This window comes from Rhizophagus irregularis, chromosome 21 (genome assembly GCF_026210795.1).
Source record: "Rhizophagus irregularis chromosome 21, complete sequence".
NCBI classification, from domain to species: Eukaryota; Fungi; Glomeromycota; class Glomeromycetes; order Glomerales; family Glomeraceae; genus Rhizophagus; species Rhizophagus irregularis.
In genome coordinates, this window is record NC_089449.1 from 3578937 (window position 1) to 3604901 (window position 25965).

Genomic DNA, 25965 nt, shown 5'->3' on the forward strand with positions numbered 1-25965 from the left:
ATTTTATCTGCTAAAAATATTCCATAATCTAGTTAAATAATTCAAATAATGTATTCTAAACATTTTTTGTTATAATAAGTTTGAATAGAATGTTTATTACAAATGATACATATGAATAAAGCATATATTACCATATAATTATTTTATTTAGTTACTTTTTGTACTTATTACTATCTGCTATTATATATTTATCATTTTACATTAATGTTAAATTTTATATTTTACTATAAAAATTAGAAACACTTAGAAATTTTATATCACATAATACATTATACAGTATCAACTACAATAGATAGCCGTTACGATTTCGCTTGTTTTAGTATAAATAATTTTATTTAATGTACAAGATATAAACAAAAAATTATATTTACTAGTAATAATGTAAAATTTTAATATTTGGGGAATTTTAAAAGTTTAACTAATCCAAAATTTAAGAGTTTTGCTAGATAGGATTTGATGTTTTAACTGAATCATTAATAATAAATACTTTTAAACTAAACATTTTTTTTTCTATTATAACTATTAATTGCAATAAATTAATATCTAAATATAAAAATGCATTAATACTAATAATAATAAATGATAAGAAGTAAAATAAACATAATTTACCATAGAAATGATTTATTCACTGCATACTTAAAGATATTATCGCATCTTTTATGTATATTTTCGCCTCATATCACACCTTTCATTTCTCATTTTTCTATTGAGAATTTGATTTTTTAAAATCTGTTTTCCCACCTGGATTTGTTACCAGTCACGTAATGAAATGGCTGGCACTTTAGATAATTTTTATAAGTGAGATGATAATATTCACTGCAAGGAAACGGTGAATAAATCTTTACTACCATATTGTACTTAATATATTTGTTGCTTTTATATACCAATTAATAGCCATTTTAAATTTTCCTATACTTGGCTTCTGATTATCATATATTTCAAGTTTTTCCAGTACATCAATATTTTCTTCTTTTGCTATTATTTTATCTGCTTTCTCTAAATCAATATATGTTCCTATTCCTTTTTCATAACAATATCCTAGTTTATATCTTCCTTTCTTATAACCTTTTTCAGCTGCTTGTTTATAAAATGTGAATGCTCTAACTTTATTTTTACAAACACCTTTTCCTAATTCATAAAATTCACCTAATTTATATAATGCTACTTCATTATCATCTTCTGCTGCTTTATGATACCAATAATTAACTTTATCTAAATCATTTATTATTTTTTCATCATTTTCATATTGTGTTAAAATATTAAATTTTAAATCTCTTCCAGCTGCTTTATTATACAATTTAAATCCCTTTTTCTTTCTAATTTTAGTTCCAAATCCATTTATATAAAAATAACCTAATTGAAACATTGCATCTAAATCTCCTTTTTCCGCAGATTTTTTATATAATTCAAAAGCTTTAACTAAGTTTTTATCAACACCAATTCCTAATTCATAACATTTACCTAAATTATATATTGCAACTTCATTCCCATTTTCTGCTGCTTTTTTAAACCAATAAAATGCTTTATTAAAATCTTTTTCTACACCTTCCCCATTTTCATATAAATTACCAAGATTATTTTGAGCTCTATCATGATTTTTTTCAGCTGCTATTGTATAAAATTCAAATGCTTTTTTTTTATCAATTTTATAAATTCCATGATCGTAAAACCATCCAAGCTGAAATTGAGCATCTAGATATCCTTTACCAGCTAATTTTTTACATAACTTAAATGCTTTAACATATTTCATATCACAATATTTTACTGCCTTATTAAACAAATAAGAAACTTCTTTAAACTCATTTTCCATATATCCACAATTTTTATTTAAATTATTAGGATTGATTTGAGCCATTTTATTTTCTTTATTTTCATTAATAACAAGTTGTGTGCTTTCCTCTAATAAAATATTTAATACATTAAAATATACTGAATGGTTGTGTAAAGTTGAATTATTATTATTTTCAGGAACAATAACATTGGAATTTAAAGCATTTATACTTGTTTTTTTTCTTAATTCTAAATTTGGTTTTTCTCCAACAGTTAAATAATTTTCTTCTTTTACATTATTAAGTTTTTCAGGAAATATCATTTCTTTATTAAATGTTGGAAAAACTTGCATTTTTAGATAATTTTCTTCAAACTTCTGCTGACATCCTAATAAATAAATAAATAATATAAATCTATAATTTCACTCTTTTATTAAAAAATGAATAAATAAATAATTATGAATTTACCTGAAAATATTCTAAAATCATCATCTTCAATATAAAATGGGTTACACATAGTAAAGCATATAAATCCATTAAATTTAGCACCTAGATATCCTTTACCGGCTAATTTTTTGCACGGTATCAATTCTGCTTTATTGGAAATTTCATTAACCTCATTATCTATACTTTCACAATTTTTAAATGAATTATTTTGAGTCACACACTTATTAATAGCTTTAGTTTCATAACTGTAACAATAATTAGGTTGTGCCATTCCCTCAGATTCATTTAAAAAATTATCTTGGGAATTAACATTACTTTTAGAATTGATAATACTTGATATATTTTCTATTATTAAATCATCATTTTCATCCGTTATAGAATTTATACTTGTTTTACTTAATTCAAAATTAGATATGTCTTCTGCAGTTAAATAAATTTCTTCTTTTTCATTATTACTATTAGAAAATATTATTTCTTTAAGTGTTGAAACAACTTGTTTTATATCTGGACGCTCATTTTCTTCAAATTTCCAACATTCTATAGATAACATAAATTTTATAATTTCATTCTTGTTTTCTGTTAAAAAAAAATATAAATAAATAAATAATAGATAATTTACCTTTATATAAATTAATGTACTCCATGGGAGTACCATCAATAGGTTTTTCTCTTTTTCCCCTTAATATATCTAAGGCTAATTTTATATCATAATCTTCAGTACAAAATGGTTCACGTCCACTTGAGATTTGCCACATAAGTACTCCAATACTGTATATATCAGATTTCTTATTTAATTTATGATTTCGATCATTGAAACATTTTGGATCAATATATGGTACTACTCCAAATACAGTATTGCAACTACTGTTCGATTCTTCTGCAATTTTTCTTGATAATCCAAAATCTGCTAATTTAATCTGTTTGTTATGTATAAGTACATTATTTGCATGCTAAAAAAAAAGAAAATCCAAATTCTAACGATAATTAATAAATGTGAATAATAATTATTAACAGTTTATAAAATTTGATTATTACCAGATCACGATGAATAATACCACATTCATGCATACATTCTACAGCACTTGTTAGTTGAAATGCTAATTGATATTTATCGTACCAACCAAGTCCATTAAAATGCGTATTTAAATAACTTTTTAACGTACCACCATCCGCATACTCTAAAACTAATAAGTATTTCATTTGATGAATTTGCTCTTAAATATAAAAAAAATACGATTAACATAATCCTTACAATATGGAAACTTAGTTTCCTTAATATGCACGCAGTAACTGCATATTCGCCATATTTTTTTATTATGTGGTTACTATTATACTTACAATATAGTTACAATAAAGTTATCGCATATTATGTTAAGGAAATAAGTTTCTGTAATGTATTTTTCAAAAAAAAAAAAATAAATAAATCTTACCAGACTCTTTCGTGATACCGTGGAATCGCAGAATATTTGGATGAAAATCAACTTGTTTATGTAATTTTATCTGTAAAAAAATTTAATGAATTTTTTTTTTTAAAAAAAAAATAATTTACATTTGTATACCTCATTAACAACTTCTTTAAGAGTTAACTTGTTATTATCAAACGATTTTAAGGCCAAAAGGGTGTCGGACTTTTTCCAATTAGCACGATAGACTTTTCCAAAATTTCCACCTCCTACTGGTTGTCTATCGTTAAAATCGGAATAGTTAAACTTATTAATGTATCCTTTTGAAATTGATTTTTCAATCCAATCGGTATAATTGTTGCTTAACATCTTGAAATTTTTTAAAAAAAAGGATTATTTATTATCTAGTCGAAATTTTTTTTTATTGAAAGAAAAAAATATTATTATTGTTATTATTATTATTTTTTTTTTTGTTCCATTATTCATTACTTTGTACGATATTATTCAGATTATTCATTATTTTGTAGTATTCAGATTATTCATTACTTTGTATTACTCAGATTTTTGATTCATTGACAATGAAAAATAATATCCTGATCCGATATTTATGCTGATCATTTGGAAAATGAAAAATGAACGCTAATTTAACATTTGTTTACCAAACATAATTTCCTGCTTTATTTACGGGGAATTTAATTTAAAATTCAAATGACGATTAATGATTAGATAATTGCATTACGTGCAAGGTTAATGTAAACTTATTTGAATACCTAAATCTTATTTGGCTAAATTTCTTGTACTTCACTACCTGTGATGTTTTTGTCACTTGTCACGTGATGACTTGTTTTATTGTGTTTCTGAAGGACTTGTTTTTTTTGCTAGCCTGTTCTCTAATTGTCACCGCATTGTATGTTGCCTGTATTACCACGTTTAAAGTACTATTTATATTATGACAGGGTAGTGTAAGATTCCCTATCGAAAAAGATGACTGGGAATAATTCTCCGCAAAAAAATTTTAAATACATCAATTTTTTTGTAATTTTTTTTCCGCAATCCGCAACGACCATGTCGTTAATAATAATTGACAAGTTAAAAGATGAAGATGAAATTTATCACCAGAATTTTTAAAAGAATTTTATCGTCAAATTATAAGAATAGAAAATTATAAAGAATTTGTAAATATTTTAATAGAATGGGTGAAAGATTTTTTTATAAAAAAAAATAAAACTTTTAAAATGATTTTAAAATTAATGAAAAACCATGAAGAAAATGAGAATTTGTTTTCAAGTATAATTGGATTTTTTTATGAATATAATAGCACGATAGACTTTGCCAAAATTTCCACTTCCTATTGGTTGTCTATCGTTAAAATCGGAATAGTTAAACTTATTAATGTATCCTTTTGAAATTGATTTTTCAATCCAATCGGTATAATTGTTGCTTAACATTTTGAAATGTTTTTTTTTAAAAAAAGGATTATTTATTATCTATGATAGTCGAATTTTTTTTTTGAAAGAAAAAAATATTATTATTATTTTTTTTGTTCCATTATTCATTACTTTGTACGGATTATTCATTACTTTGTATTACTCAGATTTTTGATTCATTGACAATGAAAAAAAATAATATCCTGATCCGATATTTATGCTGATCATTTGGAAAATGAAAAATGAACGCTAACTTTGGTAGATCGATATGATTACTGTAACATTTGTTTATTATGATTTACCAAACATAATTTCCTGCTTTATTTACGGGGATTTAATTTAAAATTCAAATGACGATTAACGATTAGATAATTGCATTACGTGTAAGGATAATGTAAACTTATTTGAATAAATCTTATTTAATTTAAATTAGGCTAATTTATTGTACTACACTACCCTGTGATGTTTTGTCACTTTGTCACGTGATGACTTGTTTACATTTTTTATTATGTTTCTGAAGGACTTTGGTTTTTTTTACTAGCCTGTTCTCTATTTGTCACCGCATTGTATGTTACCTGTATTACCACGTTTAAAGTACTATTTATATTGTGACAGGGTAGTGTGGTAAGATTCCCCATCGAAAAAGATGATCCGGGCGTAATTCTCCGCAAAAAAATTCCATTTTAAATACATTATTTTTTTGTAATTTTTTTTTTTTCCGCAATCCGCAACGATCATGTCGTTAATAATTGACAAGTTAAAAGATGATGATAAAAATTTATCACCAGAATTTTTAAAAGATAACGAAAATTTATTAAAAGAATTTTTAAAAGAATTTTATCGTCAAATTATAAGAATAGAAAATTATAAAGAATTTGAAAATATTTTAATAGAATGGATGAAAGATTTTTTTATTAAAAAAAATAAAACTTTTAAAATGATTTTAAAATTAATGAAAAATCATGAAGAAAAAGAGAATTGGTTTTCAAGTATAATTGGATTTTTTTATGAATATAATATTGATGATGATGATGATGATAATAAAAATCAATATCAATCTTTAGATTTTTATTTGTTATCGATTAATAACGAAAAGAAATTGATATCTTTATATCAAGTACTTAATATTATTATAGGAAAATTTTTATTATCATTACATTATTATAAAAATATTATTTTAAATAAAAGGAATTCATTTATAAAGGAGTTTGGGAATTTAAAAAATGGACATGTGACATCACAAATTCAATTTGAAAATTTTGATGGGTTGGAAATAAATTTACGTAAAGATGAGATAATTACTATAGAAAAATATTTTGAATCATTAGATAAAGATTTTAATGATAAAGATCATAATCAAATAGAATATTCTAAAAATAAAGAATTAATAGAATTAAATAATTTAGGTTATAGTTATCAATATGGGATAGGAAATGAAAAAAATGGATATAAAGCATTTGAATGTTATCTAAAATCATCGGAGAGAGGAAATTCAAGCGCACAAAATAATTTAGGTTATTGTTATCAAAATGGAATTGGAATAGAAAAGGATGAGAAGAAAGCATTTAAATGTTATTTAAAAGCTGCTAATGAAGGGGATTTATATGCTCAATATAATTTAGGTATTTGTTATCAAAATGGAATAGGAACAAATAAAAATAATGAGAAAGCTTTTGAATGTTATTTTAAATCAGCCGAAGAAGAATATACATTTGCACAATATAGACTAGGTAATTGTTATCGAAATGGAATTGGAATAACCAAAGATATAAACAAGGCATTTAGATGTTATACGAAAGCTGCTGAAGGTGGAAATTTAAATACACAAACTAATATGGGCTTTTACTATAAATTTGGAATTGGGATAGAAAAAGATATAACGAAAGCTATTTATTGGTTTAGTAGAGCAGCAGAAAATGGAGAAAAAGTTGCACAATATAATTTAGGAGAATTTTATGAAGATGGAATAGGAGTAGAAAAAGATTTAGTTAAAGCTTTTGAATTATATAAAGAATCTGCTAAAAATGGGTATTCAGATGCAAAATTTCAACTTGGATATTGTTATATAAATGGGATTGGAACCGAGATCAATAAGAAAAAAGGATTTGAATTATATAATAAAGCAGCTGGAAAAAATAACCTGATTGATATTTCATTGTTATATAGAAATGATGAAAAAATAAGTAATGATTTGGATAAAGTATCTTTTTGGTATCATAAAGCAGCAAAAAATAATAAAGCTGCATTATATAAATTAGGTGAATTTTATGAATTAGGAAAAGGTGTTTGTAAAAATAATGCTAGAGCATTCGTATTCTATAGACAAGCAGCTGCAAAGGGTGATGTAAATGGAAAATATAAGCTTGGATATTGTTATGAACATGGAATAGGAACACACGTTGATTTAAAAAGGGCAATTAATTTATATAAAATAGCAGCAAAAGGAGGAAATAGTAATGCACGAAAAAGAATGCAAAAGGGAGATTTTAGATGAATTGATAGACATATCAGAATTTATTAGTTTTATTTCATCAAATTTCTTTATATTTCTGCATACGTAAGTCATATTTTGTATGGACTATCTGTTATAATAAAGAAAATATATAAATAATATATATTTGATTTATTAAATGAGGAAGAGAAATAATATCAAAGAATACTTTATAGCATAGATTACTGCAGATATTTGGTAGGCGATCAACCTTTAATGTTTCTTCAATTAAGTTAATCGGTGAGGGATTAAAATTGAATCTTATTATTACGAATTCACTCTACCAACTAAATACATTATCAAAATACTTGATCAATCTTATACAACTATTAGATGATTCAATTACTCGGTAAAATCTTAACGTGTGACCTTCTCATACCAGTTGATATACATGATTTCTCTTGATTTCTCTGCTACACTAGCAAGCCTCCAATTTTGAAAAGATTTAGGGAACATCCCATTGGTCGAATTTTGAATTCTTGAAATCCATACTGGCGTGACGACTGGTTTAATGAAAACGGAAAAAGTTATAATAATGTTAAGCAAAAAATCAAGGATGCCTGATGAATTCACGTGATCTACTTACAATCGTGTGGTATTTAATGGTGATGTGTTTATTTAGCGTTACACAAGTCTTAATATTGTTTGAATAACTAAGGATTATTCTTATTGTAAATGCTATCGGAGTCAATTAGCTTGATATCCATCTAAGATAATATAATCACAAGTAACAGATAAGGAAAGAAAATGATGAAATAATAACATTGCTCATAATTATTAATTAGATATCAGATATTGTCCAAATCATAGATAATATTATAATACTTTTTAATAATTATTATTAATACTTTAAAATTTCGAAACATTAAAGACAAATAAATGATAATATGAATTTTTAATTTTAACATTTCATTTGTTTTAGATTTATTATAATAATATCTTGATTTCACTTTTCCCAATTTTTCCCATCAAATAATCAAAACGTTAAAAAAGAACGAAACAAATTCAAAAGAATTAAGAAATCTTACTCTAGAAATTCAAACTCTAAAATAAAAATGGGTCCATTTATTAATACTAATAAACCTATTGTCGTTGATCCTGAAGAAAATTAATTTTGGAAGATGCTATTCAGATCTACTATTTCGAACAAAATTGTCCTACTCCATAATCTGGAAAATTCCTGATTTCATTCATTAATAATCCAATAATTTACTTATTGTGTAATAAAAAGTCAATAAAGTCAATTTCAATTTCAATTTTTTTTTTATTTTATAATATATATAAATAAATAAATAATTTTTGTTGAAAAAAGATCATTTTTTAAAAATTTCAAATGTTGATTATAAAATTACTCATAAAATTTGTCGTATCTAAAGGAATTATTCGGATACACAATTTAAAATTCAAATAGGAAAAGATTTCTTTGATTTCTTTGAAATCACAATAAATAACATGAACCGACAATTCGCGAATTATCAATCACGATCGATGAAACAAATCTTCTCATTGTTTATATAATTACTAATTATAAACTTCATTTCTCAGAGAGATTCTAACTTTCTTTTGATATAATTATAGAACTTTTTATCAAAAAAATTAAATATTATCCTTATTAATAATCGATTTGATGATACATTGAAATATTCACCCTCGATTACCATCTAATTCATCTAATTCCAATATACTTTTAATTATTAGTGAATATGAAAGGATACACTACCTTTTCCCGAAGATTCATGATTATTCTAAAATATTAATGATAGAATTATAATAAACACCTATTAATCCGTGTCACAAATGATCGAACAAATATGATTGTTTAAATGAACATTAAAAAATTTATAATACATTCTATTGAAACAATCGTATTTGTCTACATTCTATATACCGATGAGGTATTTATTCACATGAATATTAGATTATTTAATAACAATTTTTTTATTAATAAAGTAAATAGTATTACATGATGAATAAAATTGTGCGAATAAAAAGTAATCTGTAAATGACACCTTTTAAATGAACCAATGTTAGATCTAAAAAAATACTTATGCAAAAAGAAAATAAACTCTACGAAACCAATTTTCACGTGACTCTCATCATTTCGTTCCTCTTTTTGAAGTTCCATCATTTTTATGATAAATATTAATGAAGCAGAATATGAAGTGGTAAAAAATTTTAAAGGTATATTTTTTTACTGGAAAAATCTTCAAATTAATTATGAGATTATACAAGTAATTGTAGTCTTTCTGCGATAGCAAGTTGTGTACGTGTCATGTTTGCAAGGTAAGAAACCATTAATAAATCCTAAATAATAACAAAAGAATCAGTAATTATGAAATTGTCGTTAACAGTGTGCTGAGGCAAATATCTTTACCTGTAGATGTCCATTGAACATTTTTTCGAATTCTACTTTATCGATTTTTGGTACAACTGAAATCGTATCCATTAAAAATCGACCTATTGTATTATCGGCGGGTATGCTTCCATCCTATGTCAATATTAAAGAAAATTAATAATTTAATACATCTAATTTAAAAATAAAAGAATGTGTGCATAGTTCATTTTATCTAATACATGCCAAGACTTTATTTACGTAGTCCGTAACTCTCTCTAGCATTTCAAAAACAGCCTTTATCGTTTTTTCAAGGTTATCCATGTCAGAAAATAGGGATGTGGAACGATCCGTATCATTTTTTGCAGATGCAAGAAGGTCGACTAAACAAAAACAAAAAGTGAACAAGGATTAATAGGAATTAATCAAAAGCGACATAATGATTACTTATTAACATTAATTTCACTTACGTCCACTTCGTTCGGCGTCAAAATATTTGACATCGCATGGAACAGGCAAAAATAAACAATTCTCTGGCTTTGCGGAAATTCCAATTGGTGCACTGTTCAAATTAAAATTATTGTTGTTGATTAACTGCTTGTGTATGAAATCAGGAAATAAAAAGATGATTTTTAAATTTTACCTAACATATGTTTTGACACCTAAAAGCTTATCATCATTCTTGAGATCTGTATCCATTGTTAAATGGATAGCTTGAAATGGTGGCATAACTTCTCTTGAATAAAAATCTTGTATAAGAGCGTTCCATTGATTAAGATTAGAACCAGTAGCATACCATCCAACAATCACCTCCTTTGCGTTGACTTTCTTGTGAAGTTCGAACATATTACGGTGATATTCCATGTCTACAGCAACCTAAGATATTTTATATCAAGTCCTTTTTTATAATTTGTAATTAAAATATACGCTGACATTTATAAGAATGCAAACCTGATTGTCAGTCTCATCATGAGAAACAGGGAAGCAATTTCGGACTTCGACTTCGCTCCCATCTTCACTTCTAACACCTAATAAGGTTCCGATTACTCGGTGTTGTTTTTCTTGCCTACGAAGATAATGATCGAGGACAGAAAATAACACTACCGGGTTTACCGAAACTGTAAAGGAACGGCTCTGGGGAACAACAAAGCCCGTGGCTGTAGTAGGAGGGAACGAAAGATGCAGAGCTGAGGTTGCAGCGTCAATTGACATGTTTGCTAATGAATTTCAAAAAACAAATTCAATCTATGGTAATTAAAGTAAAATTTTATCTAAGCCACAAAAATTGGCCAATCACGAACGGAGATCAGAAAAAAATTTTCTTATCTAAATTTTTATTGAAATCATCATTTTTTTTCTTTTTAATATTTTTACACACAAAAAAAATGTCAAAACGTACTACAGAAGATATGGATATTTCGGACTTTAAAGTCCCAAAAGCTCCCTTCGGTCAACCCCAGGAAAAAATTAAGTCGATAAAAGAATTAGAGGGCATTGGAGATTTTGAAGACCCTTGGGAAGACGAATATGAAACAGAGTCTGAAGAAGAAGTAGTTGAAGAGGAAAATAATGAGGACAAAGAAGGCGATGGTACGGAATTAGATAAAATTTAACGAAATGAGGGAATTTAACACCTTAATAATAGAAAATTATCATACGTTTTCTATAAAGAATATTTAATTAACATACGTTATTTAAATATTTATTTATTAATATAAAGAAATGGACGTTGAAGAAACTGAAGAATTACAAGTATATCTTCCTGGACAAGAATTGCAAAATGATGAGGTTCTCGAGGCTGATCAGTCAGCTTATGAAATGTTACATTCTATGAACGTAAGATGGCCATGCCTCAGTTTTGATATATTATGGGATAATTTAGGCGAAGACAGGAAAATGGTAGGAATTCAAGTTATTGTTGAAATTTTTTATTAATAGAAACGCGAACCTTTTTTTTAATTGAGTATATATAATTCAGTATCCTGCTACAACATATATCGTCGCTGGAACACAGGCAGATAAACCAAAAAATAATGAATTGATAATAATGAAAATGTCCCAACTTCATAGAACGCAAAATGATGGTAATTATTTATTCGTGCAACCATAGATTTGATTATGAGAATTGACCAAGTGTGTTTTTATTTAATTTAGATGATTTAAATGATTCTGACAAGGAATCTGTTGATTCGAATAATGAAAAATTAGATGAAGATCCAATTTTGGAAGAGAAAAGTTTAAAACATTATGGAGGTGTCAATCGCGTTAGAGTCACGCCACAAAAAGATCTTCAAATAGCTGCGTCTTGGGCTGATACGGGAAAAGTACATATTTGGGATTTGAGCCCAGTTGTAAAAGCATTAGACACCAAAGGTTACCAAATTTCGCAAAAGTCTTCTAAGCCATTATATACAATAGAGAGCCACAGCACTGAAGGATTTGCAATGGATTGGTCAGGAACTGTCCCCGGAAGGTGCGATATTTTATTTCTTGTGTTTATTTTTTCCTTTCCTTTATATATGATTTAACGTTCAAACTTACTTAACAGGCTGATAACAGGAGATAATCACACACATATTTATCTCACAACAAAGACACAATCAAACTTTACAGCGGATCGAATACCATTCGTAGGTCACTCGTCATCAGTTGAAGATTTACAATGGTCTCCCACTGAAAAAAATGTATTTGCAAGTGCCTCGGCAGATCAAACAATACGTATATGGGATACTCGAAGCAAAAAGAAAGAAGTTTTATGTGTTAAGGCTCATGATGCGGACGTAAACGTTATTACTTGGAATCGGTTGGTTGTTATTTATTACTATTATTATTACTACTAAATTTAACAAAAATGATTAACATTATGAATTCTTTAGAAAAGTTGACTATCTGCTTGCTTCAGGTTCGGATGATGGTGTGATAAGTATATGGGATTTACGCACATTTGTAAAGTCAGTATTATATAGCAATTTTTATTATTTTTTATATAATCAACAATTAAAATTCAGTTTTTCATCCTACCAGTAAAGAAACGAAACCTTCACCTGTTGCAAATTTCAAGTGGCATTCTGCGCCAATTACATCTATCGAATGGCACCCCACTGAAGAATCGGTTTTTGGTGCATCAGGTGCAGACGACCAGATTTCTATATGGGATCTTTCGGTTGAACATGATCCCGAAGAAAATTCTGATAAGATTATCGGAAAAAGCGGTGTAGAAGTTCCTCCGCAGTTACTCTTTGTACACCAGGTAAAGTGTTGTAAAAAAAGCTTGGTATGGAATAATTTACAATCTAATATTGTTATCATTGATTGATTTAGGGTCAAAATGATATCAAGGAAGTACATTGGCATCAACAAATCCCTGGATGTATGATAAGCACAGCAGCTTCTGGATTCAATATTTTCAAGACTGTTTCTGTATAAATAATATATTTAATCCGAGTGTTATTGTTCACACAGGATCATAAAATTTTAATTACTATTAATAATAAAATTCGATTATCTATTTAAACTTTATTTGTACAATCATTTGTACAATCATTTGTATACAATAATAAAACTATACGCTCAAAAAGTAAGCACTAGTTTATAAACAGCCTTAAATTATTCAAATGAACAACTGTTATTGTAAGCTATGTATAAAAAAAGTCATTTTATCAGGGGGTGTTTATTTTTGCTTGTTTAGAGTTTAATATTTACACGAAAACGCAAACCTATTTCCGGATCAGGTAATCATGGAAAGGTACCTTAACAGTTAATAACAATTACATTATATAACTAGACTCGCATTTTCTATGACTCGTATTCCTAATATTCTTCAAAAACTATCTTGTTAGGATATGTCTAATAACGAAGAATTGGCAATTGATGTTGAAGACCTCACCTTCAACTTCGGCGAATCTCCAGTTTTGGAGAACGTAACTTTTAAATTGCAGAAAGGAGCACGTTGTTTATTAGTTGGTAATTTTTTAAAAAAAATGAATTCATTTTTTTCTAAATTAATTTATTAGGTATTTACTTTTTTTTAATACTTTAGGTGCTAATGGAGCCGGGAAATCCACTTTATTGACGATATTGGCGGGAAAGAGAATGGTTCAAGATAAAGTCTTAGTTTTGGGAATGGATGCTTTTAAAGATTCTCCACTTGTACGTATAACATTCATTTACTTAAACCCCATGAATGATTCGAATAACCTATCACTTTATTTTCTATAAACAGGGCGTCACTTATCTCGGTACCGAATGGGCAAATAACCCTGTTGTTAAGGGTGACGTTTTAGTCTCTACCCTTATATCCAACATGAAAGGTGGTATATATCCCGAAAGAGTAAAAGAATTAATTCAAATAATGGACATTAATCCAAAATGGCGTATGCACCAAATATCCGACGGAGAAAGGCGTAGAGTGCAGCTTGTTTTAGGATTAATTAAACCCTGGACTTTATTACTCATGGATGAAATTACTGTTGATTTGGATGTATTGGTGCGTTCAGATTTATTGGAATTCTTAAAAAAAGAAACCGAAGAGAGGAATGCTACTTTAGTAAGTCATTTTAGAGTAAGTTAACTTTTATTTTTAGCTTCAATGATAATAATTAACATATTCTTTGTTAAAAAAAGTTATATGCAACTCATATTTTTGATGGTAAGAAAATTATATTTATTTCTCTTCAATAAGTCCGATTTAAAGTTACAAGATTCAAATTCCTTGTTTAACTATTTAGGACTTGGAGACTGGCCTACTCACATAACTCATATAAAACGTGGAAAAATCGTAGCATCCCACGATTTTCATAATAACTTTCCGGAATTGGACAATATGATGACCCAACAGCTTCTAATCAATAAGCAACAATTGACAAACCGACAATTATATAGAAATATGGGTTCACCACTTTTAAAAGTTGTTGAACAATGGTTAAGAGAAGATTTAAGAGAACTTAGATTGCTTCAAGCTGAAGAAAGAAAAAAGGCCGAACAAGAAAGAGACAAAGTTTTGTTAGGAGAAGAAAAACCAAAGACCAAATGGGACATTTTATCGGATAATGTGGATAAATATGGCGATAAATATTATAATTATTGGGATCATTAATTTTATTATACATATTTTATATTTATTTATATATATACACCTTATATTTCTATTTTTTGTATCTTATATTAATAATAAGTAATGTAAAGATAGAATGGCTATTCAATATTCGTCCTTATTTTAGGTTGTACGATGTACCAAATAAAATGAGATAATAAAACTAATTTAGTATTTTTAAACGTTACAATGATGCATAAGTGTAACTTACGATTCATAATGCAAGATATATTTCTCAAATAATTAAAGGGTAACCATTACGTCACACTGCTTTATCTTTTCTTTTCTCGATTTTTAATTTTCCCTCCTTAAAGATATTCACTCATTAAAAACCCAAGGTTTCTTTCTTTTAATAAATTTAAAAAGTATTAGTAATAGACAGTTTATAGACAGGAATCTACAAAATTAAAGTCGCAAATTCTAAAGTAAATTACGCATTATTACCTTTTGAGATTTTAGCCTAAAACTAATAGTATAGTTATTGGCAATTTGTATCAAAATCCCTTAATCCCATTTAGAATTTGGTGAAGTCTCTCGACAAGAAAATTATAGTGAAATTCGTAAAACAGAAAAAATTGTACTTTTAATCTTTAAAAATAGATGTATGTAATTTTTTGAATGTAAATTTAACATAATTCATTGATATTTTTTTGTCAAGAGAATTTCTGGAGAGAGGGAGCATTTGTTAAATTAAATCTGGAGGAACCATCGAAATATAATTTTTAAATCTTATTCATCGTTAAGATTAAAATGACACACTCATTCAGAGGCTTAGAGCCTGTTACGTGCATAACTGACAATCAACCAATCGATGTATCTCTAAGCGTTTTTGTCGCATTTGGCTTGTTAATAAGCTTTTTACCACAGGTTTGGATAAAGTTTAATATTTTCATATATTAATTTTCTCACTTAACACAGATTATTTTTTACATTTTAATTAGGTATATAAAATTATTAAGTACAAAACGAGCGAAGGGATTAGTCCCTGGTTTCTCATGTTGGGAACTATGTCAGCAACTTGTGTTCTTTTTAATATTGTGATTTTACAATTTAACATCATAAAATGTTGTCGAGTTGTGGTAAGTTTATTATGAATAATTATTTTTATTCAATTTTTATCATTCTTTACTTATACTTATTTCTCACGTATTTTAGTCTCCCTTAACATGTTTTGAGAATATGTTGGGTATCATTCAACTTGCGATTCTATGGGTTATGTGTTTGTTGATTTTAGTTCTCTTCATGTTATATTTTCCTTCACATCGGAAATTTGCACCATATATTCGACATCTTCATTTTAATACACCACCAACTGAATGGTCAATTGAGTGGCGTGATTCTATTATAGTTTCAACTATTGTTACAATTCATATTATTTTTACCATAGTTGTTACAGTATTACTTTTATTTTTTTATGGTAATGAAGATATTAATTGGAAAGTGTTATGGGCAGAATTCTTGGGTATAGCGTCCATGATATTAATAAGCATTCAATTTATACCACAATTATTTAGAACTTGGAAGCGTAAGGTAAACAATGAATTCACAGTAATAATGAATTCAAATATATTTATTATTTTTTTTAATTTAATTTTTAATTTATTAATATTTTTTTTTCTCATTAGTCCGTTGGTGCGCTTAGTATTGAAATGATGATTATGCAAGTTGCCGGTTCATTTATTTTCGTTTATACTCTTTCAATTAGACCTAGTGTCACTTGGACCACATGGATTGTATTTTTTGTTTCAGGATGTTTACAAGGAATACTTCTCATCATGTGTGTTTGCTGGAATTATCGTTCCAGACGTCTTGGACATGGGCCATTTTATGTTAATGAAACTGATCAATTACTTGCTCGTGATGGTAGACCATTGATTCCCGATGAACGTACAGCGTTGATAAATAAAGGTCATAAGAGAAATCCTTCTAATAGACCTATTATTTCAAGAAGTAGCAGCAATAACAACGCCGCTAATACTGTAAATAATAACAATAACAACAATAATATTGAAAATAATAATAATTTGTCTGTGAAATTTTAACATTTGTAATTTTATTATTTATTTGTTATAGAAGTGTAAATTATTTTTGTAACAATTTTGTTTTTATCAAATCTCTTTCTTTTAAATAGACATTTACCAATTTATTTTGTATACGATGAAAATATTTTGTAATAAATTAGTTTTAATTATTACATCATTATAAAATATCAAAATTAAAAAATTAATAATACATGAGTTATGTCTTATCACATCAGATTTAAAAAAATGATAATGTAAATCATAGTAATGCCGGCCAGTTTCTTAATGCTGGTTGGATTTTTAGATGTGATTGTAGATTATGATCCGAAAAATTTTTTTTTTGAAAAAAATTTTTTTTTTTAACTGAAAATCTTCATAACATTTTCATATTTCTACAAAGTCAACCATTAGTAGATATGACCGATACACTTTCACTCCGTGGAACGCTCGATGGTAATTATTAGAGACAGTCTATTTATTATAAAATTATTTCATTTTTCAAAATTATTAATTAATAAAAAAATTTATTCATATATAGGCCATTCAAACTGGGTGACGGCTATTGGTAAATGTTCTTTGAGAAAAAAATATCATAAAATTTTATTCGACTATTTAATTAAATAGGTTAATCGTACATTTGTTAATTGTTATTTTTTCTTTTTTTTTTAAAAAAAATAATATAGCTACTACTTCAGAAAATCCCGATATGATTTTATCTGCTTCCCGTGGTGTGTAATTTTTCTCGAAATTATTACCGATTAATTAAATAACATTTAATATAATTTACGGGAGGATACTATCTTCTATCTTTATATTAATATAGCATGAAATTATTAAAAGTCCAATTGGAATTTATCTGCAATTATCATTTTCTTGTTTGAGTTAAGAATCATAATATTGATGTTATTATGATTCATTATCGACAGATAAAACCATAATCGTTTGGAACCTAACCCGGGATGAAACCAATTATGGCGTACCTAAAAAGTCTCTCACAGGTCACAATCATTTTGTGCAAGATGTGGTCATTTCCTCTGATGGACAGTTTGCTTTATCTGCATCATGGGATAAAACTCTTCGCCTTTGGGATTTAAATACCGGGACAACAACTCGTCGTTTTGTGGGTCATGATAAAGATGTTCTTTCCGTATCTTTTTCACCTGATAATCGTCAAATTGTTTCGGGTTCAAGAGATAAGACTATCAAATTATGGAATACACTTGGAGAATGTAAATTCAATATTCAGGAAGACGGTCATTCTGAATGGGTCTCATGTGTAAGATTTTCACCAAACCCATCAAATCCAGTAATTGTATCATGTGGTTGGGATAAACTTGTTAAGGTGATTATTTAAATACCTTTGAATTAATTAAACTTGGCAAAGATGTCATTATTTTTTAAAAAAAATATTTGCTACTTCGGAGGAGTAAATCTTCAATGAGACGAAAATCTAATCTGAGCCTAATTTATTTTTATTAAATTTATTGACTAATTCTTTTTTTTTATGATAAATTTCCTAATAATTTTTTATATATACCTATTTATTATAGGTTTGGGAACTTACTAAATGTAAACTTCGAACAAACCATATTGGTCATACTGGATACATCAATACTGTAACTATTTCACCTGACGGTTCACTTTGCGCTTCAGGTGGAAAGGATGGTATTACAATGTTATGGGATCTTAACGAGGGCAAGCATTTGTACTCATTAGAAGCTGGTGATATTATCAATGCATTAGTTTTCAGTCCAAATCGTTATTGGTTGTGTGCTGCTACTGCATCATTCATTAAGATTTGGGATCTTGAAACAAAGACTGTTGTTGATGATCTTAAACCAGAATTTACGGAAACGGGTAAACAATCGAAAGATCCTGAATGTATTTCACTTGCTTGGTCTCCTGATGGTACTACTTTGTTTGCTGGTTATACAGGTAAAAAATTGTTCTAAACGAATATTATTGATTCATATTATCTATTCATTCTCTTATTTATTATTTTTTTTTTCATTTATAATTTTAGACAATAATATTCGCGTATGGCAAGTCACTAGGATGTAATATTTTATAGGAAAAAAAATATATTTATTATAAAAAATAGGTAATAGGTTAAAATAGGTTATTGGTAGAAAATCAAAATTAATAAATATTTTTAAATTTACACCCTTTTGTGATCTTATTTTTGATTGATATAAACTTGATGAGTGATCATCGATTTTACTACGTTTTTTTGATTAACTTCGGGAGATTTTCGAGATGCATAAGCGATTGTTATTTCAAATTGGTATCTTTGCATGTGACACGTCTTTTGCATAAATTCGTACAAAAAAAAAAGACTTGTTGAAATAAACACTAATTTATAAAAGTTATAAAAAGAAATATACAATATTTAATATTAACGTGAAATATAAAAATGTCAGGTAACTCTTTAAGATCAGTTGGTTTGGCTGTTCTTTATATTGAGCTATTATTTACACAGCCCGCGTCAAATGTAAACGAAAGTTTTATATAGTATTCGAACAATGTGGGAGTGGAAAGATGATGACATTGAAAAAATAGAAGAAATGTGTCGGTAAGTCATTATCATATTATCTTAAGTATATTTAATTCATATTACATAATTGAAGTTTTATGAATTTTAACAGGAGAATTGGAAGAGAACATAATACTGAAATCAAATATATCAGAGACAAACAGGTTTGTTTTTACATTTGATCAATTGAAGAAAATTTTATAAGTATATATAATAATTAATAATTAATTGATAAAAAAAAAATGACAGTCATACGAGATAGAAGGCGATGAACATAAAAACTTAGATGAATCGTAAGTTTTATTATATATTATAACAAATTTTTATGGATGATTGATGAATTAATCATTCTGTATATTATTATAGACGTGATGAATTGCTCAAAGCGCTCAATCTTATGGTAGAATAAGTTATAATTATGTTAATTATGTTTTTATATATCTAAATATATTTGAATTCGGTCTGATCAGTGCATCTTTATATTTATACGTTATTTTCATAGGCCAGATCCGCTACACAAAGCCTCATCATACCTCGTCGCTCCAAAAAAATTAAATCCAAACCCGCAAAAGTTGATTTGCCTCCTGGTTTACCTCCTCCCTTACCTTTTGAAAAAGAAAATGTTCCAACAATGACACAAGAGCAAGAAGCTGAAGATACTGGATTAGAAGATGGAGTATTCAAATTCAATCCTCGCGTAAAAGAATCCGATTTTCCTGAGATATTTGGATGGAATCGAAAGGAAGCATTTTTTACAACTTGCGATTATTGGAATGATATCTGTAAAGAATGTGGAGTTATGGGTGAGATCATTGAAGAAAAAAAGGTGAATTAAATATAATATGTTTATGATTCGCGTATATTATTATCTGATGCTAATTTTTATTTATACCTTTTTGATAGAAAGTAGTATTCAATAAAGGTAGAGAGAGGGATGTTGAAGAGGCAATAAAAAGATTAGCACAATTGCAAGAGAATTTCGTACGAATTTTTTTTTTTAATATAGTTTACAATGTTAGATAAAAAGTTGGACTATTATTAATTTCTATTTAATTTTTGAAAAATTTCTATAGCTTCAACCAAAATTCAATCATTTACACGTTCCATTAGTGCATTATCCAAATCAGTACACATTGTTCAAATTGTATTTCTGTCATATCCTCAAGCACCCATACTTTAGTAAAACTATGAAACTTGATATAAAAGACTTTTACGTGCTTGTGCCCGCTACATTAGACCCACTCACACAGAAATATTTATTACCACAAGAATTACCTGAATCAACTTTACTAAGATCATATGATGATAATCAATTTAACCGCCAATGGCAAGAAAATAATGAAAATAATAGAGAAGAAAAATCAACAAAAGGAAAAGCAAAAGCGGTATCTCCTAATGATGATTTTTATGATAGCTCTTCACGTAATTGGGGATCTATATCAAGACCTGAAGAAACAAAATGGTCTCAAAATGCACCAAACACAAAGTCAATGGACGCATTCCCAGCTCTTTCCGCAAACCGGAGATCTAGTAACTCCGGAAGACCTTATCCACCTGAGAATCAGCGCAGACCAATAAATGAAGGTTCTTTGATTGATCTTGACGACGAACCCCCAGTAATTAAACGCGCGATTAGACAACAAAACCCAAATAAAAATAATTATTCGGGCGCCGAAAATAGACCTACTATTGGTAAAATGTATGTTATAAGTTATCTTGCATAATTTCTCGAATTTTTTTTTTTCATTATTATTTATTTTTTATCATACAGGGTTCGAGACTATAATTTCGCTAAGATGATAGATGCACTGTCAGAAAGGTATTTAATACCAATCTGAAATATAATATATTATCGTTTGATACTAATCCATCACGTTTCGCGTATCTAGATTAGAGTATGCACGTGTATGTAAAGGCGAAGTACGTTTCTTTGGAAGGTAAATAATTTTGAATTTGAATAAATTTGAATGAGTTACTTTAAAATATTATTAATTCAAATTAATTATATGATTAGTTTGGGCAAAGCATATTTCACTAAAGTTAATGAAGTAGTTAATGGAAAGTTGTGGGACTATACGGAATTAAAAGATATAATTGTTTCAGGACATGGCGTCAACCCAAGATTCAATGAAATGTAAGTTTTCAAAGTTTTCAAAGTTTTCAAATATTTTTTTCTAAACCATATCTTTTATTTATTAAATAAACATTTTGCAGTGCAACATACGACAGTAATCTTATTTCGGGTTTCATTGATGTTCTCGGTTCAACTCCTATCAACAAGTCAAAGTCTGCGTATTATGAAATAAAAGCGAAAGCAAGAAATGCACCACAAGGTCCCATGTCTGAAGTTTTCATGTATGTTAATATGGGATTCGTTTCTTTAGAAAAAGTTATGTTAAATTGGGAACCTCTTGTAAACATAGATTGGACGATATTGGATCGGTAAGTTTTAAATTTTTTTTTTTTTCTAATGAATTTTTTTAATAATTTAATACTCTTCTCTTTTTTACAGAAAAGTTGATTTTTCGGCGGTTTTGACTTCGAGACGCGCTATTCGTCATGATGTGAAACCATTCAGTACATTTATCAAGAAGATATCAGTTAGCCCAAATAACCGATCAATTTCGTTCGAGGATGTTAAAGACTTTCTCGAAGTAAAATCCATTAATTTTAAACAAGTTACAAAATTCAAATTGCACTATCCTTTTATCGCAGAAGTGTCTCGTATTGAAAGATTAGAAATTACCGATCAACCCAATTCTATTAAAAAAATAGGCAAAACTGGACCAAAAAATAGAGTACATTATACAATTGAGGTGAGAACTTTGATAATAAACAGATGTTTTTACTTCCCATTTCTTATTATTATTTTTAACCGTTATTGAGATATTATTATTTGTTATTATCATTATTTAAAGGTTTACAACGATAACCATAGAGAAGCATTCAAGCAAAATATGTCTCTTGGATCTGGAGAAATCGCAAAATGGACGGTTGATAATATACTTGGAGAAAGTCCACATCGTAATAATTTAGTTGAACTTGTGAAAACTATGTTGTTACTAGTTGAAAGATGTCATAAAGTAGCAGAGTTAAGAAGTCAACAAATAGTAGCTGAAACTTCAGAAATGTAATTAATTGGTTTTGTTAGAATAATCTATAATTTGCATTTGTATAAATTTGCATTTGTATAAACATTTTCTTAATGCTTGTTAATCAAGTTGGAAAGAAAAAATTTTGTAAAATTTTGTTGCTGAATCGAGAGCTTTTAATAAATTATATTTCATAAAACGTGTTAACAAAATGAGGGAAATTCCTTTTCAGAATGTATTTATACAACGATATATTACACAATAAAAAACTATTCCTTTTAATTGGGAGTTTCACTTTTCTTTGAACCAATTCAAAATTTAATAATCAAATTCTTTATTAACATAACATTTTTAACTTATTTTTAATGATACTTTCCTAAGGATGACATTTATATTCTTCACCTTGTAATACAAAAACACCATTTGCATATATGTCATCTAATTGTTCTTCCAATTTTTGATTAATTCCTCTTGCTCCTATAAAGTAAGTAATAAATTTTTTAAACAAACAAATTATAAAACATTTTGAAATTATTTAAAAAATTATTACCATCAGTTACTTTCTTAGCCCATATATAGTATTCTTTTTTTTAATATGTAAATATATATAAATATACGATGTTAATAAATTAATAAAACTTGTCATTTAATTTATTCAATCAATTTTTTACCTTGAACGCGTTTCTTTGACCATCCTATTGGCGCATCTTTCATTATATCTCTTAAATTATATAACTTATCTGCCAACTTCACTTCTTTCGCCTGAAAAATAAATAATGAAAATCAAATAAATTACCTTAACACTATTCTACAATAAAAATGAATAGAAATGTGAAAAAATCATAATTACCTGTTTAGATATATGTGGAGTATGCTCGATTTGCAATCTTTGTCTTTCTTCCTTTTCTAATGATTTATCATCAGTACATTCTGCTACAATATTTTTAACTTCTCGACCAAATTTCTGTTCGATCTGATTAAACATAAAAAAAATTAAATTAATAATTATGACATTATTTTAAAAAAAAAAGCATGTTAAATTAACATTACCTCTTCAAAAGTTGTTTTCGTATCTTCTACTGTATCATGCTCAATTGAAACAAAAAATTCAATAAAAAAAAATTATTATTAAATTATCATTTTAAAAGTTCACCAACCAATATTGCAGCTTGTATGGTGACAAGATCATAAACTCCAGCATCCGTAAGATTTTTTGCAACACCAATTGGATGATTAATATAAGCTAAATTATCCCATATAAATGAAATTAATATTAATTTAAGTTCTCAATTTTCACGCAAAAGCTACAGTACAATATGTAATCAAGATATTCCACGTACGCGTTCCTGCAGAATCCTTTCGTTTTTGAAATGAGTGTTTTTTTGCGGCAAAGTCTATAGTATCAATTAATTTCGCGATATCGAAAGAAGCATTGGAAATTTGCGTTCCTTGGGAAGACATCTTGTAGAAATTATTTGTTTTACTTTTCGTTGTTCCGGTTTTTTGTCATTATTATCGGAGATGTTCGGGTAAGTAAATAAACCGAAAATTTCCGAACCTATATATATACATCAACACGTCAGATTTTTTGATCAACTATACGTTTAAAAATGAGCGAAGGTAAAATCAAATGAGTTTCAAAATAAAAATAAAGCAACAATAATAATTATTGAAATTTATTTATAAAGAGGTGGTAACCACAACAACTAATAATGCTGAACAATTCGATATTGTCACGTGTTATCAAAAATTTCTAAAAGATAACCCGGTATTTCTTTCTTCTTTCTTAAATATATCTTATGAACTTCTGTTATTTACATGAACCAAAAACTTATCCCAAAAATTTTCATTGGCGTGATAATCTTAATCATGTTTTGTGATTAAATTTAATGTGATAAGGACATATCTATGCCCATTGCAGCAATAGAATCATTAGTTGAATTAATAAAACATAGCAAAGGTAATAGTTAGTTTTTCATATTGATTAATTTTTCCTCAATTAACTCATTTAATTACATTATTCCTTTTAGCAACGACACTATCGGAATTTATGGAATCCCTTAAAGATGCAAGTCAAAAACTTAAATCTTCTGTGAGGAATTCTATTTCGTTATCAGCAGGAGCTGACCTATTTTTGAGGTTTGTTACAAGAACATCACACGATGTAACAGTACGTTAAATTACCACATTAAGAACATTTTATCTCTATTTTCTAAAAAATTTATTTTTAAAAGCATTTTATTGATTGACCATATTAGAATTTTGAAGCATGTAAAGAACATTTAATGAATAGTGGAAAGGTTTTAGTTGAAAAGGCTGTAGCAGTTAGACATAAAATTGCTGAATTGGGTGTACAATTTATTAAAGATGATGCAGTTAAGTTTCTTTTGTAGAAATGCTTGATTTAGTTTTTAAAATTTAATCGATTTAAAAAAAATGTTTTGAATGTGTAGACGATATTGATTCATTCATATTCTCGTGTGGTAATGTTACTTCTTCAACAAGCAGCTGCTCATAAGATACGATTTAATGTCTACGTGACAGAATCGAGGCCGACATCTTTAGGGTAAGAAAAAGCAAATATCTTAAAAAGAAAAATATTTTAATTTAATATAATTAATCGATTATTTAATAGAATTAAATCAGCCAAAATATTGTGTAAAGCTGGTATTCCTGCTACAATTATACTTGATACAGCCGTCGGTTATGTTATTGATAAAGTTGATGCTGTATTTGTTGGTGCTGAAGGCGTTGTTGAGAATGGCGGGTTAATCAATGCGGTATTAATTTATAAGATTTCAAAATTATCTTTATAATTACTTTCGTATTTATTAAATAAATCAATTTAGATTGGAACTTATCAACTTGCAGTTGTTGCCAAAGCTGCTAATAAACCATTCTATGCTGTAATTGAAAGGTAACTATTTAAGAATATCATTAAAATCATTGTGATTTTATGAATTTACTAAATATTAATAATCCATTATTTTTTACAGTTATAAATTTGTTCGTTTATTTCCACTTAATCAGTATGACCTCCCAACACACACTTCTGACTTATTAGCATTTCCTGATTTGGAGTCCCGTTGTTACCAAGAATCTCAAATTGGTGAAAATAGCGAACAAAACATTAAAGAAGAGGATTATGATGTTGAAAATTTTGTGGTAATTATACTAAAATAAGTTATTTTTTTTTTCATTGATTTTTTTTTAATTTTTATATTATATGTATCGTTCTAGGCTAGAAACCCAACGGTGGATTACACTCCTCCTGAATATATTACTTTATTATGTACTGATTTAGGTGTATTAACTCCATCTGGTGTTAGTGATGAATTAATTAAATTATATTTATAAT

General features: G+C 27.4%; 10 protein-coding genes across 10 annotated transcripts; 7 read left to right on the forward strand and 3 right to left on the reverse strand.

Annotated features, from left to right (window-relative positions):
• Positions 1 to 844: 844 nt before the first annotated feature.
• OCT59_014181 (uncharacterized protein) lies at positions 845 to 3988 on the reverse strand (the record flags this gene model as incomplete). The annotated part of the gene is made up of 6 exons (XM_025331950.2): positions 845 to 2157; positions 2238 to 2753; positions 2836 to 3166; positions 3252 to 3430; positions 3647 to 3716; positions 3776 to 3988. The coding sequence occupies 6 exons, from the start codon at positions 3986 to 3988 to the stop codon at positions 845 to 847; spliced, it is 2622 nt and encodes an 873-aa protein (XP_025179663.2).
• A 1794-nt stretch (positions 3989 to 5782) lies between these two features.
• Positions 5783 to 7540, forward strand: OCT59_014182 (uncharacterized protein; the record flags this gene model as incomplete). The annotated part of the gene is made up of 1 exon (XM_066142007.1): positions 5783 to 7540. One exon carries the CDS (start codon positions 5783 to 5785, stop codon positions 7538 to 7540), a length of 1758 nt encoding a protein of 585 aa, XP_066002077.1.
• A 1905-nt stretch (positions 7541 to 9445) lies between these two features.
• OCT59_014183 (uncharacterized protein) lies at positions 9446 to 11110 on the reverse strand. The gene is made up of 6 exons (XM_025316830.2): positions 10821 to 11110; positions 10513 to 10745; positions 10340 to 10431; positions 10116 to 10252; positions 9912 to 10025; positions 9446 to 9841 (listed from the first exon to the last, which is right to left on the reverse strand). The coding sequence occupies exons 1-6, from the start codon at positions 11079 to 11081 to the stop codon at positions 9761 to 9763; spliced, it is 918 nt and encodes a 305-aa protein (XP_025179662.1). The 5' UTR covers positions 11082 to 11110; the 3' UTR covers positions 9446 to 9760.
• Positions 11111 to 11232: 122 nt separating this feature from the next.
• OCT59_014184 (uncharacterized protein) lies at positions 11233 to 13463 on the forward strand. Its single transcript, XM_025316829.2, has 8 exons — positions 11233 to 11459; positions 11590 to 11768; positions 11848 to 11953; positions 12024 to 12342; positions 12418 to 12672; positions 12746 to 12820; positions 12894 to 13119; positions 13191 to 13463. Exons 1-8 carry the CDS (start codon positions 11255 to 11257, stop codon positions 13293 to 13295), a joined length of 1470 nt encoding a protein of 489 aa, XP_025179661.1. The 5' UTR covers positions 11233 to 11254; the 3' UTR covers positions 13296 to 13463.
• A 210-nt stretch (positions 13464 to 13673) lies between these two features.
• Positions 13674 to 15151, forward strand: OCT59_014185 (uncharacterized protein). The gene is made up of 5 exons (XM_025316828.2): positions 13674 to 13832; positions 13909 to 14018; positions 14092 to 14415; positions 14493 to 14517; positions 14597 to 15151. The coding sequence occupies exons 1-5, from the start codon at positions 13712 to 13714 to the stop codon at positions 14962 to 14964; spliced, it is 948 nt and encodes a 315-aa protein (XP_025179660.1). The 5' UTR covers positions 13674 to 13711; the 3' UTR covers positions 14965 to 15151.
• A 560-nt stretch (positions 15152 to 15711) lies between these two features.
• Positions 15712 to 17164, forward strand: OCT59_014186 (uncharacterized protein; the record flags this gene model as incomplete). Its single annotated transcript, XM_025316827.2, has 4 exons — positions 15712 to 15828; positions 15903 to 16040; positions 16117 to 16491; positions 16587 to 17164. The coding sequence occupies 4 exons, from the start codon at positions 15712 to 15714 to the stop codon at positions 17001 to 17003; spliced, it is 1047 nt and encodes a 348-aa protein (XP_025179659.1). The 3' UTR covers positions 17004 to 17164.
• Positions 17165 to 17324: 160 nt separating this feature from the next.
• On the forward strand, positions 17325 to 19161 carry OCT59_014187 (40S ribosomal protein RACK1). Its single transcript, XM_025316826.2, has 6 exons — positions 17325 to 17435; positions 17521 to 17547; positions 17666 to 17710; positions 17909 to 18324; positions 18533 to 18917; positions 19006 to 19161. Exons 1-6 carry the CDS (start codon positions 17399 to 17401, stop codon positions 19041 to 19043), a joined length of 948 nt encoding a protein of 315 aa, XP_025179658.1. The 5' UTR covers positions 17325 to 17398; the 3' UTR covers positions 19044 to 19161.
• A 131-nt stretch (positions 19162 to 19292) lies between these two features.
• Positions 19293 to 22909, forward strand: OCT59_014188 (uncharacterized protein). The gene is made up of 14 exons (XM_025316825.2): positions 19293 to 19402; positions 19485 to 19554; positions 19628 to 19679; positions 19765 to 19808; positions 19882 to 19915; positions 20018 to 20341; positions 20419 to 20496; positions 20589 to 21214; positions 21287 to 21334; positions 21405 to 21452; positions 21530 to 21649; positions 21730 to 21957; positions 22028 to 22331; positions 22434 to 22909. Exons 1-14 carry the CDS (start codon positions 19396 to 19398, stop codon positions 22647 to 22649), a joined length of 2199 nt encoding a protein of 732 aa, XP_025179657.1. The 5' UTR covers positions 19293 to 19395; the 3' UTR covers positions 22650 to 22909.
• On the reverse strand, positions 22886 to 24099 carry OCT59_014189 (uncharacterized protein). Its single transcript, XM_025316824.2, has 7 exons — positions 23948 to 24099; positions 23765 to 23850; positions 23658 to 23696; positions 23458 to 23580; positions 23279 to 23369; positions 23158 to 23190; positions 22886 to 23084 (listed from the first exon to the last, which is right to left on the reverse strand). Exons 1-7 carry the CDS (start codon positions 24066 to 24068, stop codon positions 22984 to 22986), a joined length of 594 nt encoding a protein of 197 aa, XP_025179656.1. The 5' UTR covers positions 24069 to 24099; the 3' UTR covers positions 22886 to 22983.
• A 118-nt stretch (positions 24100 to 24217) lies between these two features.
• OCT59_014190 (uncharacterized protein) lies at positions 24218 to 25964 on the forward strand (the record flags this gene model as incomplete). The annotated part of the gene is made up of 10 exons (XM_066142008.1): positions 24218 to 24227; positions 24296 to 24375; positions 24507 to 24567; positions 24638 to 24777; positions 24866 to 24982; positions 25061 to 25173; positions 25243 to 25387; positions 25457 to 25524; positions 25604 to 25772; positions 25848 to 25964. The coding sequence occupies 10 exons, from the start codon at positions 24218 to 24220 to the stop codon at positions 25962 to 25964; spliced, it is 1020 nt and encodes a 339-aa protein (XP_066002078.1).
• Between the last annotated feature and the right edge of the window lies 1 nt (position 25965).

Bases quoted from the DNA above. Each gene is read 5' to 3' on its own strand.
- OCT59_014183 (XM_025316830.2), bottom strand. From the start codon at position 11,081: ATGTCAATTGACGCTGCAACCTCAGCTCTGCATCTTTCGTTCCCTCCT. The intron at 10,253-10,339 runs GTAAGTGAAATT...GTTTTTGTTTAG, and splicing joins TGACGCCGAACGAAGTGGAC to TCGACCTTCTTGCATCTGCA. The intron at 10,026-10,115 runs GCATGTATTAGA...ATATTGACATAG, and splicing joins ACTACGTAAATAAAGTCTTG to GATGGAAGCATACCCGCCGA.
- OCT59_014184 (XM_025316829.2), top strand. From the start codon at position 11,255: ATGTCAAAACGTACTACAGAAGATATGGATATTTCGGACTTTAAAGTC. The intron at 12,673-12,745 runs GTTGGTTGTTAT...TGAATTCTTTAG, and splicing joins AACGTTATTACTTGGAATCG to AAAAGTTGACTATCTGCTTG. The intron at 12,821-12,893 runs GTCAGTATTATA...TCATCCTACCAG, and splicing joins GATTTACGCACATTTGTAAA to TAAAGAAACGAAACCTTCAC.
- OCT59_014185 (XM_025316828.2), top strand. From the start codon at position 13,712: ATGTCTAATAACGAAGAATTGGCAATTGATGTTGAAGACCTCACCTTC. The intron at 13,833-13,908 runs GTAATTTTTTAA...TTAATACTTTAG, and splicing joins AGCACGTTGTTTATTAGTTG to GTGCTAATGGAGCCGGGAAA. The intron at 14,019-14,091 runs GTACGTATAACA...TTCTATAAACAG, and splicing joins CTTTTAAAGATTCTCCACTT to GGCGTCACTTATCTCGGTAC.
- OCT59_014187 (XM_025316826.2), top strand. From the start codon at position 17,399: ATGACCGATACACTTTCACTCCGTGGAACGCTCGATG. The intron at 17,436-17,520 runs GTAATTATTAGA...ATTCATATATAG, and splicing joins ACTCCGTGGAACGCTCGATG to GCCATTCAAACTGGGTGACG. The intron at 18,918-19,005 runs GTAAAAAATTGT...TTATAATTTTAG, and splicing joins TTTGTTTGCTGGTTATACAG to ACAATAATATTCGCGTATGG.
- OCT59_014188 (XM_025316825.2), top strand. The intron at 19,809-19,881 runs GTAAGTTTTATT...ATATTATTATAG, and splicing joins CATAAAAACTTAGATGAATC to ACGTGATGAATTGCTCAAAG. The intron at 21,335-21,404 runs GTATTTAATACC...TCGCGTATCTAG, and splicing joins ATAGATGCACTGTCAGAAAG to ATTAGAGTATGCACGTGTAT.
- OCT59_014189 (XM_025316824.2), bottom strand. From the start codon at position 24,068: ATGTCTTCCCAAGGAACGCAAATTTCCAATGCTTCTTTCGATATCGCG. The intron at 23,370-23,457 runs GTAATTATGATT...TTTATTTTTCAG, and splicing joins CTCCACATATATCTAAACAG to GCGAAAGAAGTGAAGTTGGC. The intron at 23,191-23,278 runs GTAAAAAATTGA...ATTAAAAAAAAG, and splicing joins GTCAAAGAAACGCGTTCAAG to AATACTATATATGGGCTAAG.